General features: G+C 47.6%; 1 protein-coding gene across 1 annotated transcript; it reads left to right on the top strand.

The window, feature by feature from the left end:
* The first annotated feature begins 2,923 nt into the window (after positions 1–2,923).
* LOC148003191 (alpha-N-acetylgalactosaminide alpha-2,6-sialyltransferase 1-like) lies at positions 2,924–13,592 on the top strand. The gene is made up of 9 exons (XM_087575064.1): positions 2,924–3,170; positions 7,985–8,486; positions 9,184–9,352; positions 9,440–9,611; positions 10,214–10,352; positions 10,619–10,722; positions 10,921–11,010; positions 11,096–11,195; positions 11,346–13,592. Exons 1-9 carry the CDS (start codon positions 3,055–3,057, stop codon positions 11,535–11,537), a joined length of 1,584 nt encoding a protein of 527 aa, XP_087431190.1. The 5' UTR covers positions 2,924–3,054; the 3' UTR covers positions 11,538–13,592.

Raw genomic sequence — 13,592 nt, 5'->3', positions numbered from 1 at the left:
GACATCATGAGTCCAGTCTGGTTTTCACACCTGTGTATGCAGAGGACATTGCCAGCCAGGGCCTTCTTTGGACAGCATGACGAGGTATGAACTGAGGACATGACCCCTCCAAGGTGTGGTTGAAGGGGAGGTGTGGATTGTAGATATGAGGAAGAGTACAGCCAGAGGCATCTGAAAGAGTCCAGAGCAAGCCCAGGGGTTGGGGTGGGGGAGAAGGAGAAGTAGATTGAACATGGTCAGTAGGCTGGACTTGGTCATGAGAGGAGAAAGAGAGGAAGACAGTGAGAACGGATGACAGAAAGTGTCGGCGCCAGCACTGACACGGTACCAAGAATCGGGCGAAAGCCTGCGGGATGAAAGAAGCACACACACACAGGTTATTCGTGTCAAGCCAGAAGAGGAAGAGAGCTTCTGGTTTCTTTATTGACCAAACTATATATCCAAAGAACACCACTTAGCAGGTATCTGTCAAGCACAGTGGGGAACCCTGGCTGAGACTTTGGTAACAAAGGACCGACTATGTGGCCTGAATAAATTAGGGAAATAACCAGGAAGGCCAGCCTAATTCTGACTCAGGTGAGAAGTACCTGGCCAGACTGTTCCCAGTTGGGGACAAAAGGCTTCCACATGTAAGGGCAGGGCTCAGCAGGGGTCAAACCTTGTTGGAGACCCAGAAGGGGTCTTGTTCAGTCTTGTTCAGGCTGACAACATTCTGTGAATGTAAACTTCTTGTGCCACACAGTGACAAAGCAACCAGGCCCAAATCCAATACAGCTCCCACAAGAAAGAGTGTGGGAGCCGGATGGCTGTGGAACATGGGAGTGGGGAACAACCTGAAGAAAGAGTGGGATCAGGGTTTGTCCAAACCTGGAAATCTCATTCTGAGTAGGATCACTCCCCTCTCCCATCCTGGGCCACATATCCTAGCACACGTTATCTGACCTTTGCCCACCAGAGGAGATCACATAGCCTAGTGGCCAGGTTAAACTTCCTCTCCCCTTATAATGTCATGTCCCCCAGGACCTGGAATTCCTCCTTTTTCAAATGAGTCATCTCCAATACCCTGGCCTTGCCCAATGATGTACACTCACTGCAAAAGTTCCTACCCAGACTCTAAAGGTTTCAATAGCCTTTGTTTCCCCCATTAATGGATCTGGCTCACTGAAGCTGTCTCCTAAGTGTCTCTTCATTGCACCCAGAGATATCTGAAGTCTCTTCCACATCTAACCTTTCCCACCTTGCTTCCCCTTTCAAGATCAGAGCTAGTCACACACTATGAGTGATGAAGTGGGGCCTGAAAGACCGAGTGCAGGCTAAAACAAAACAAAACCAACCATCCAAACACCCCCAGATCCCCCTCCACACACACACACAAAAGAAACCCAGGGAGAGGAAACCCTGGGGCAAAGGAGGAGAATTCTCCCTAGTGGTACAAGTTGAGAAGAGCTGGCAGGGTTAAAAACTTAGCTACAACCCAGGGCCAGATCTGGGACTTCAAGTTGGCCCACCCTAACATCTACCCCATCTATGAACTGCTGGAGTGTGTGAAGGGGCTGGTCCTGCAGAACCAAAGCTGCAGGATCTCCATAACACAGGGCAACAACAGGATATCTGAGAGGAGTCCTGTGAGGATCCAGTATTGGTAGTGTAGCAGAGCCCAGAGATCTTATACCAGACCAATGACTCATTGCAATAAACATTTGCAAGAAAAGCTGTGTGACTGCAGCTTCCACAGCAGGATTTTGTTTTGTTTGAGGGGAAGATTAGGGTGGGATTGGCCTGCATGAGTGAGATTCAGAATGAATCAAGAGAGAGAGAGAGAGAGAGAGAGAGAGAGAGAGAGAGAGAGAGAACGTAGGGAGAGAGCCAAAAGTTTAAGACAAAGAGGGCTTATGTCTGAAATTTCAGGGTTGTAGAGAAAAAGAAGCTGGAGAAGGATAGTGTGTCTCCATCCTCTCAGCCCCTCACCCTCCCTTTCCCCCTAGCCCACTCCTCCCCTCCTTTGAGAAGTGCTGAGATGAGCCAGTGTGCCAGCATGGATACTATCGCATATACTTATGATACTTAGAGAGCCTGAAGGCTAGCACACACTCTGGTTAATAGGCACCACAGTTAGCCATTTGTCCTGAGCTTCTTTTGGATCTGACAGGTAAGAGGAGAGAGACTGTTTAGTCAGACTGATGCTGGGGTAAGAAAGTGTCTACCCAGTGTACACTGTATCTGTCCACCATGACAAAGGGGCAAGCGAATTGATGAAGGGACTCAATTGCAGGTGCCAGCATTTGAAGAAGTCATCATTGAGACTTGTTGTTCTTCTGTGCCTGTGTCAACATCCACATTGTTTGAGACAGGGCCCTTTCTCCCCTGCATGCACCAGTCTAGCTGGACTATGAGGTTCTTTTTTTTTTTTTTTTTTTTTTTTTGGTTCTTTTTTTTCGGACCTGGGGACTGAACCCAGGGCCTTGCGCTTCCTAGGTAAGCGCTCTACCACTGAGCTAAATCCCCAACCCCTGAGCTAAATCCCCAACCCCGCCTATGAGGTTCTTGGAGTCTTCTGTCTCCACCTCCCATCTTGACACAGAATCACTGGGTGTGCAGACATGCGCTACCACAACTGGCTTGGCATAGGTGCTGGGAACTCAACAAAGGTCCTCATGGTTGTGTGGCAAATGTTTTACCCACCATGCCTTTCCCCCAGAACTCTATTGGCACCCATTTGTGAAGTCATCCATTGGCCCTATATGAAAACTAGACTTAGACACACATATTTCTGGTGATGTTCCAGGCACAATTTCTGAGAAGTTAAGAAACACGACCCTAAAAGGCAACTGAGTCTGGGGACCCTTCAATTAGAAATAAAACCTATTTGAACAGAAAGACTTTCTCTTCCTTGAATGTCCCGCCCTTTCTTTATCTCTTCTGCTCTTTGGAACAGCTCAATGTTATGCTAAAGGTTAGCACTCCCTCACCCTCCTACCTGAACAGAGGCGATCTGATTGCTGCTTCAAGGAGCTTACTCTCATCACACATGCGTTTGGGGGCCAGCCGTCCACCATGAAGAGCCCTTGCAGAAAGTTTTCCCAGGGTCAAAGTTTCCTGCTTCTGACTGGGTTGACATTGCTCTTAATCCTGCTCTCCATTGTTAAGGAGACAAGAACAAGGGTTTCCAGGTAAGAAGATGCCAATCCTGTCCTTCCTAGAAAGAGCACCTGAGGGGAGGCCTGGGGAACTCTGAGACACCTATGGGTTCCAGGGGTGTTAAGGTGAGGAGTCTCATAAAGAACTGGGAAGGAGCTGGTGGTGTTCACCAATGTATCTGGGATACCAGGAGGCTTGTGTGAAAAGTCAAAGAAGCTTCTAGTAGGAATGACCTGCAGGAGAATCACTCCAGCTCTGCACACCCAGTCAATGCCACAGGCTCCTGAGTTAAGAGGTATGGTAAACAGCTTGGTACCTGTTGCTGTCTAGATACTTCTGAAGCTCAATACAGTCATCCATTGTGTGACACACAGAAAGAATTCAGAGCTGTGCTCTTCTGTCCTGGTCCTCATTGACTTGGGAGCTGTGGGAGCCCCTTCAGCAGGAGTCAAGAACTGGAACACACATTCCCAGTGTAGACTATGATATTGTCAGAGCTGTGGGGAGGTGGGATGGGGTGAGGGGCAGGATCCTGAAAAGTGACTCAGGGGTTCCCTCCTCAGAGTGGAGGGATTTTCCCAGGAAAACCTCAGATACTGACTGTTGAGGCCATGTCGGCAAGATCTGGGGCATCCAACAAGCTGACTGAACCACAGAGCAAGTAGGAGCCTCTCTGTCCACGCCAGGTGGTAGAGTATATAACCTGAGGAAAGGGCTCTGGAGGAGGTGTGGTTCAGTGGTAGCGAAGTTTCCCAGAATCTCTGAGGTCCTGGGTTTATTTCCAGCAGTGAAAAAAGGAAGAAGGGAGTGGATAGAAGGACAGATGTATCGATAAATAGATTTATAGATTGATTCATAGTTTATAGCTTGATATGTAGGTTGATAGATACATAGGTTTACAGATAGATAGGTTGATAGAAATATCAGATAGGTAGAAAAATAGATTTATAAATATATTAGATAATGTTAGGAGCCATAATAGGACCAGCTAATAGCTAGCAGGCAATCTTCTTGAGATGATCTGTTTCAGATTAATCCGCGACAGATTTGCTTTTATAGACAAGGACCTAAGAGAATTCATTTTAGGAGAGATTCCTGTTATTGATATGCTTTTCCTGTTATTATTAAACATATATAACAACCACTAGTTATTAGCCCGCCCTTTTTAGCAAATCTCTGGAGGTCTATGAAGATGCACTGTCTCGTAGTGATGCTGTGTAGTCAAATAGATGACTTATTATGTTTTTTTTCTTTTTCTTTTTTCCTTTTTCTTTTTTTTGGAGCTGGGGACCGAACCCAGGGCCTTGTGCTTCCTAGGCAAGCGCTCTACCAGTGAGCTAAATCCCCAACCCCGACTTATTAAGTTTTAATGATGATTCTATACGAATTCCTAAAATTATATCAGTGATTATTAAGCTCTTTGGTAGTAGGACTGCTATTAGGTCCTCTTCTGATGGTCAAAAGTGCAGTGAGAACTCTGCAGTCTCCCATGTGTCACCAGCTAATTGCTCTGAGATAGTCACCAGGTTTTGTCCTTCTCAGAGCACATTTCAAGAAGTTGTAAAACAGTTAACAAAATGTCATAAGAAGGGAATTAATGACTTATCATAATACTAGGACAGAGGATAAAATATTGACTGGGTCTATATATACAAAACTTCACCAATAACTTAGCTGTGGCTTTAAACCTTCAGTGAACCTGTGGAGCTGAGACAGGTGATGGGTGTTTAGCCAGATAATTACTCCTAATGGATATGAATGCAAACTTTCTCTGTTGTAAACTTCTATTTCAACTTATGATTTGATTTTTTGTGTGAACTTGTGATGAACTTTGTAACATGTGATCGTGTGTTCTGAAAGATGTTTAAGTGCTGAAGACAAAGAGAGGAAGAGAAGAATTTTTTTCTTTTCCCCTCTTAGAAGAATTTTCCCCCCCTCTCTACTTAGGATCTTTCTGCTTTTCCACGTTTTCTTAGATAGCTTTCATAGGAAACTTTTTACAATTTGGTAATAAATACTGTAATCACTTTTCAAAGTGTCCCTTTTTCTTCAAGTGACTTCTGACTAATAGACTCAAAGCTAAGAATCTCAGAGTTTCTGCTGAGATTGTACAAAGGCTATGTACGTACTTAATCCTTTGCTGTTTTAGGAAGAGGTGCTTGGTGCCAGAGGCTGCAGTTTCCAGTCTCAGAGGATCACAGAAGGTAGATCAGCCACAGTAGCATGGTAACTTACACATAGATAAGTAAACGTTTTATTAACAGGAACCCTAAATATCTCGTAAGACAAAGTCTTACCCTCTGCCAACACTCTTCCCCATTCCATGCCTCATGAAGAACAAACAAGGAAGAACAGTCTGCTAGGGCTGGTGGCAGGCAAGATAGACAGAAAGATAGATGATAAAGGATAGATAGGTAGATAGATAGATAGATAGATAGATAGATAGATAGATAGATAGATAGATAGATGATAAACTGAACACAGGCAGACACACAGTGTCTAACTATATAAACCAGGCTAGACTCACACTGATGCTCCTGCCTTAGCCTCCCAGGTGCAGGGATTACAGGCATGCACTGCCACTCAAAACTAGAATGAGTTTCAATCAGCTCAAGTGACTGTAACATGAAGCCTGTTGAATACATTGCATATAATTAAGTTACAAATGACTGACAGAAGGAGAAATTGCCATGGAGAGGTCTCTGGAAGAGGGAGAATCTAGTAGGGCGCCATGGAGGTACGCACACAGACAGTATGCAGTTCGGTTGAGTGAACAGTAAATGGCCTGCAGCAGACAAGGAGTCTACAGAGAATGAGCTCATATAGAAAATCCCCCAGCCTTTCTCAATGGGGAAGTCACTCCCCACTATGGAGGGCTTCCCCTCTAGCCCAGGAGATAGGTGGGGCTAGTGAATGGTAGCAAAGGATTTTTAGAGCAGAAAGGCAGCTTGAAGAAAGTGAGGGTTTGGCCCATCCAGTGAGGCAATCCAGGGCAGGGGCAGAGAGATTGCCTAAGTAGTTAACTCGGGCAGGAAGTGCTGAGGACACTGAAGGCCAGGGAGGAGGGACAATAAAGAAGTGAACCTTAGGAGACATTTTAAAGGAGTGGTGGGAGGAAGATGGGGCACAAAGGTGACTACAGGTTTTACAGCTTGGAAGGTGTCACCGTGCTACTTCAGTGGCAGAAGAATGGAAGCAGTAAAAATCAGTAAAAACCAGAGAGCAATAGACAAGTGGAGTGGAACAGCCATGACTTCAAGCACTGGGGTTGGTGGACCTTGAGTCTGAGGCTAGCCATCACCACACAGAACCCTGACTCAAACAGCAAGGCAAAGCTTTGAAGGGACTGGGGAGATGGCTCAGTCAATCTAGCACCTCTCACACAAGCACGAGGATCTGAGTTCGAATCCTAGCACTCATGTAAAATCCAGGCATGGTGGGGAGTGCTCCAAATCTCAGTGCTTAGGAGGTAGTGACAGATAGATCCTGGAGAGACGATGGCCAGACAGGCTTCCTTAGCAAACTCTAAGCCAACAAGACACTCTGTCTCAAAGACCAAAGAAGAAGGTTTCTAAGGGAGACAGCAGAGGCCAACCTCTTGTCTCCACATGCATACACACACATGAACATACACACACACACACACACACACACACACACATGTGCATATGCACACACATGGGCACATGCATACACTTGCATATGCACCCACATAGAAACATACACATACTTGCGCATGCACACACATGGGCACATTCATACACTTTCATATGCACACACATGGGCACGTGCACACACATGAACACATGTACACATGAGTACATGCACACACAAGAGCACATGCAAACACATAAACACATGCACACACATGAGCACATGCACACACATGAGCATATACACACACATAAACATATGTACACATAAGCACATACATACACATGAGCATATGCACAAACATGAAGACATGCACACACATGCACATGCACACACATAGACATCTACACTGACACATACACAGGTAATTTAATAAAGTTTTAAATGCTGAAAGGGAGCTGTGAAAAGTTTACATTGCTTTATGAGGCTCATTGTGAAGGTGGCAACACCCTCTTTTATGATGACACGTCAATTCAGAACTGGGGTCACTCTGTGTGTGACTTTGATCTTTACAACGGTACAAGTCTGATGTTTGCACACTTTTTTAAAGATGATAGATATGAGGTCCATAAAGGTCAATGATGGTCCTACCCAACCTGGAGGCTGCAAAACACAGAGGTTAAGGCCCTGGGTGCCATTTTTACTCCACTTCATTCTGAGCTCTCAAGAGATGCAAAGTCTAACCAAAGAGAGGACTCACTCAGGAATGTGAGACTCATGGGAGACTGAGCGGACCTAAGTCCAAGACTTGTTAGTTTTATTCTGTTTGTGAGTAAGACACAGACAGATGATAAAGTTATTGGTGCACAAGCATGAGGATCTGAGTTCGAGCCTCACACCCACAGGCGCCAGCATGTAATACCGATGTTCAGAGGCAGAGGATCTGTGGGGTGTGGTCGGCCAACCACTCTACCCAAGTCAGTGAGAATCGGGTTCAGTGAGAAACTCTGTCTCATAAAATAATGTAGAAGGTGACGAAGGAAGACGTGTGGGCTTGCAGGCGCAGGCACGGCTGTATTTGTGGTATGTTGTTGTTCACTCTGGGAGCTGAGGATTCAAACGCAAGAGCTCACGCTTGCAGAGTAAGTAAGAGCCCACGCTCTACAATCTGAGCAGTCTCCTCAGCCTGCTAGCGATGTGTGTGACGGTTTTATGGAACGTCCAGCCTTCATCACGTGTTCTCTGTGTCCAGGTACCAGTTTATAGAGGACAATGAATCAAGTCTGCAGGGGATTCCACAAAAGCCTGCACCCCAAGGACCCATCGTGACCCTGACACCCACAGTTCACAACAAGAAGACAACCTCTGTCAGGACAAAGGGGGTGGAGCTGCAGAAACAGGACAGAGCGACAGCCCGAGGAGAGCGAGGAGAGGGGGTGGAGAAGAAGTTGCAAGCTATAAGGCTAGCACCAGAGAATCCTAAGGGCAAGGCAGAACCTGAGGTAAAGACGCCTGCTTCAAAACATCTGGACAAACTACCAAGAGCTACAGGAGCACTGTCAACAAGGAAGACACAAATGGCCACAGGAGCTGCCCCAGCCAAGAAGAAGGTGGTCCAGACCACCCCGACCCCTGCCTCTTTCCCACACCTCACTACACAAAGACGCCAAAGGTTGAAGGCCTCTGACTTCAAGTCTGAACCTCGGTGGGATTTTGAGGAGGAATATAGCTTGGATGGGGGCAGCCTACAGACGGTGAGTCTGACCCTTCGCCATGATTCTGCACTATGCAACCCAAGCAGCCATTTCTGCCCGTGCTCAGCCTGACACTTGCTATGGGCCCACACTTCCTTCTCCTAACAGCCAGAGTCAGGGAGGAGAAGGCAGGTCCAGATCAACATCTGGACAACTCAGAAAGCTGTGGCTGGGAAGGGATTTGTTTGGGAACCGTTGAAGAAGATGTGGGGCAGGCCGACATTCTGTGAGAAGAGAGTGTGGCCAGGTCTGGGGTTCAGTACACGGGACTAGCAGACGAGAAGACACAGCCTAGTGCACAACTGTTCCCCTCCCAGGGGTTCTTGAGAAAAGCTGCAAACACTCAGCTCCACGTCACCTCCCTAGTCCTTCTCACCCCGCCGGGATGGAAATATTGAAAAGCTGCTTGTGTATACACGCAGAGCAGGGTCATTCCCCATCAGAACAGTGCACACACGTGTGGCCTTCAGAATTGTAAGGTGGCACTGCTTAGGAGCTGAGAGGGCCCATTTTCTGGGACCAAGATGGACCCAGACATGGGGAGTTAGGAAGCCAGACCCTGGGGTCCACAGTGAAAGAGAGTGTAGGGAGCAAGAACTTTCAAACTGCACCCCCTAAGCCCAGCCTCTGTCTAGTGGAACCCACCCAGCCCCTAGCCACTCCATTGCCTGACCTTTAAATGTCTTCCTGCACATAGACCTGCCCTGGCTCTGTGAAGATCAAGGCTTCCCATTCACCATGGCTACAAAATATCTTTCTGCCCAACATCACTCTCTTCCTGGACTCTGGGCGCTTCAACCAGAGCGAGTGGAACAGGTTAGAGCACTTTGCTCCGCCCTTTGGCTTCATGGAGCTCAATCAGTCCCGTGAGTCCTTTCTTCAGAGCAGAGGGTGGCTGGTTTCCTGCCTTGGGTCAGCCTCCTTCCTCTGAATGGAGCCCCGCTCTGTTCCAGTGGTACAGAAGATGGTGAGCCGTTTCCCTCCGGTACCCCAGCAGCAGCTCCTCCTTGCCAGCCTCCCCACTAGGAACTTGACTTGTATCACCTGTGCTGTAGTGGGCAACGGAGGCATCCTCAATAATTCACGTATGGGCCAGGAGATAGACAGCCATGACTACGTCTTCCGGTATGTTCTCCCTCCCTTGCTATGTTCTTCCTCCGTTGCCTGTAGATACGGGCTCTTCTGGGAGACCCAATAAGTGTCCTGTAGTGGGTTCGAATAGGAATGACCCGCATACACACATCTGGGTGAATGCTTGGCCCATGGGCGTGGCCCGATTAAGAGGTGTGGCCTTGTTGGAGTGGGCGTGGACTTCTTGGAGGAAGTGGGTCACTGTGGGGGTGGTCTTGGAGGTCTATGCTGAAGCTCCACTAAGTGTGGCATGTAGTCTCCTGCTGCTGCCTGTGGATTAAGATGTAGCACTCTCAGCCCCTTCTCCTGTACCATGCCTGCCTGCAATCCACCATGTTCCTCACCATGATGACGAGGGACTGAACCTCTGAAACTGTAAGCCAGCCCCAAGGAAATGTTTTCCTTTTTAAGGGTTGGCATTGTGGTCACAGTGTCTCTTCATAGCTACAAAACCCTATGTAAGACATGTCTCCATATCTTTATCTAGAAAATGGAGCGTGTCTACAACTCCTGCCTCCCCGCTTCACCTTTCTCACGGGACTCCACAAAAATGTCTCTCCTCCATTCACATCATCTGGTTTGATTTTTCTATACAGACTGAGTGGAGCCGTTATTAAAGGATATGAACAGGATGTAGGGACCCGGACATCCTTCTATGGCTTCACTGCCTTCTCCCTGGTCCAGTCTATCCTCATTTTGGGTCGTCGAGGTTTCCAGCATGTGCCTCTGGGGAAGGTGAGAAGCAAGGAATGGGCGTGGCCATAAAGTCCCTGGGCAGGGGAGACCAATGTGTGAGAATGGGTGTGGCCACACAGCCCGGAAGACAGAATGGGCGTGGCTATACAACCCTTAGACAGGGTGGGCGTGGCTACACAACCCTTAGACAGTCTAGAGCAGTGACAACAGCTACTCAGGCCATGGGATAGTTAGGGGACAGACTCGAGTGAGAAGTGGGTTACCTTCAACTCAGTGTTCTCATGGCAGTTCTCCTTGGTCTTCAGGACATCATATATCTACACTTCCTGGAAGGCACCCGGGACTATGAGTGGCTGGAAGCTATGTTCTTGAATAGGACCATGGCAAATACTAAACTTTCCTGGTTCAGGTAACCACTTTCCCCTCCAGCCCCTTAAACACCCCAGCCAGCCTGAGAAGTGGGTGAGTGACTTCAAAAGGGTTAGTCAGGTAGGACTGCCTCTGTGCCACGTGGTGATGGGAAAGAGGTCACACCATGACCACGACTTGGCCTCAAACAGCCCCAGTGAGAGAGAACGGGGCCTGAGTGATCCATCTCTGGCCGCAGGCATAGACCCCAGGAAGCCTTTAGAGAGGCCTTGGACTTGGATCGATACTTTCTGGTACACCCAGACTTTCTCCGTTACATGAAGAACAGGTAAGAGTAGGAAACCCACAGAGGGGCCGGGTGTCTCTCATCCTGGCTGGCTCCTGACAATTGGGAATCTGGCTACTTTGAACAGGTTTTTGAGGTCAAAGAACCTGGACACTGCCCACTGGAGACTATACCGCCCCACCACTGGTGCCCTCCTGCTGCTTACAGCCCTTCACCTCTGTGACAAGGTAAGGCTGTGAACCCCTGACAGGAATGGGGGTGAACATGTACACCATAGGGACCTGTGTGCAGAACCCTTAGGCCAGGACCAGGATAAAGGGACAGTGCCTCAAGAGGCAGCCACTCCAGTCTCAGCTTCTCTTCCATTTTTTCTTCAGGTGAGCGCCTATGGCTTCATCACCCAGGGCCACGAGCGCTTCTCTGATCACTACTATGATACATCGTGGAAACGACTCATCTTTTACATAAACCATGACTTCGCATTAGAGAGAACGGTCTGGAAGAGGCTGCATGATGAAGGCATCATTCGGCTGTACCAGCGCCCACAGAGTGGCAAAGCAAAGAACTAACCAGGGCCTGGATCTGGGTCCCCCTTCATCACTTACAACAGGGGATGTACGGGTTCCTCAAATACTCCTTCCTGTCTCCCAGACTCAAACCTGCTCCATGCCCTTCCACTGTCTCTCGTTGTACAGAGCAACTTGAAGTTCTTCACAGAGAAACCCTGTCTCAAAACAAGAGAACAACAAAAACGAGAAGAAAAAACACTAAAAATAAATGTAAAATTGAAAGTAATGCTTTACTTTAAAATAAATAAAACCATTCACATTCCTTTCCCAGGAATAGGGAAAGATTCCCAAAGGGCGGGTACCACTTACAAACGCAGTGCTATGACTTCCCAATGTGCTCACCTGACGTTCTGGGTGAGTACACTGAATACTTACTTGAAAGGCACTGCAGGACTTCAGAGTAAGCCGTCTGGGGCACTGTGTGCTTGTAGTCTTTTTTTTGTGATTGTGTGTGTGTTCATGTGTGTTTGCGTGCATGTGCATTTGTGCATGCACATGTGCACACCTTTGTACATGCACATGATTCCACCTTGTCAGGAATTCAAGGCCAGCCATGGCTACACAGCAAGCTCAAGGTCATCCTTGGTTACAGGGAAACCCTGTCTCACAGCAAAGGACTTCCCAGAGTGGAGTTTTGTGTTCATTCAGAGGAGATGGTGGGGCACCACCAACTGCCACAGAACAAAGGTACTGCCCTCTGAACTCTGTTTGTCGTGCCCTATGGATGGCAAGAGCATGGGAGATTCACTAAGCAAATTGGAGTTCTCTCTCTTCCTCCTCTGTGGAGAGGTTTTCTGGGTCAGGAGGAGATTTCAGTCTATAGAAATAGTAAATTCTGAACTCCAAGTTCTGGATACCCCAAATGAGCTTTGCTGTATATACCTTGCTCCCCAACTCATAGCTAAATAAAAGTGGCTCTAGCCACTTACTGGAAGGATAGAGGTGGGAGGGGTTCCATTACCAGGCTGGGGTTATAGGTAGGGACCAAGAGGAGAAAAAGGAGGAAGGAGCAGAGAGGGGGGAAGAAAAGGGAGAGAACATGAGGACACGGGATCTCCATTCCATGTAAAAGGCCAGGAGCATGAGGCCAAGTGAAATGCCCTTTGAGGAGAGACTGATAGAGCAGAAATAACCCAAGTGAGACTCAAACAGCAACAGAGTGCAGCTGGGGAATTAACATCTAGCATGTAGAAAAATAGGTTAAGGGTCATTCACCCAGGAATTGTGCTAAAGATGATTAAAAAGCAATCTATAGGACTCTGCCTTGATTATTGGGGGGCTGGCCAGGTCATATTAGTAACTAATAGAGTTATTATATAACATTTAAAAATACCATTTATTTTCAGGACTGAGATGAAATAAAACACGTTTCAAGTTTTAAAACCAGCTCCGACTTAGGCTCCAGTACTAATACTTCCAGATGTATCAAAAACTGTTTATCCATGAGACAAAGAAATGTTACAAAAGGAGTGTTATTCCAACCTTTGGTGCTATGAAAGTTCCCTGTGAGGTACCTGACCTGACCATTCCCCATAGCCTCACGATGACCCACCTATCTAAGGACTGAGATAGCTACTGCTTGTCTAAGGACAAAAAACAAACTAGTTAACTCTGTATGGTCACGGCACCCACACTGTTAAGACCCTTTGGGGGAACACCAAAATGCCAGCTGTCTCACGACTTCATGACCTAGTACCAGACCCTCTTCCTGGTCCACTTTGAGAAACCCACTGCTATCAATTCTGCTACTCTCTGGCCTGACTACCCTCAGGAGCTGTGATGGTTTGCATGTGCTTGGCTCAGGGAGTGGCACTAGTAGAAGGTGTGGCCTTGCTGGAGGAAGTGTGTCACTGTGGGGGTGGGCTTAGAGACCCTCCTCCTAGCTTCCTGAGGATGCTCGGTCTGTTCCTGGCTTCCTTCGGGTGAAGATGTAGAACTCAGCTCCTCCTGCACCATGCCTGCCTGGATGCTGCCATGTTCCCGCCTTAGTGGTAATGGACTGAACCTCTGAACCTGTAAGTCAGCCCCAATTAAACATTGTTCTTTATAAAACTT

The sequence above is a fragment of the Rattus norvegicus genome, chromosome 10 (genome assembly GCF_021556685.1).
Source record: "Rattus norvegicus strain SHRSP/BbbUtx chromosome 10, alternate assembly SHRSP_T2T, whole genome shotgun sequence".
Taxonomy (NCBI): Eukaryota; Metazoa; Chordata; class Mammalia; order Rodentia; family Muridae; genus Rattus; species Rattus norvegicus.
The sequence above is the reverse complement of the archived record's forward strand: the minus strand, read 5'-3'. Positions and strand labels throughout refer to the sequence as shown.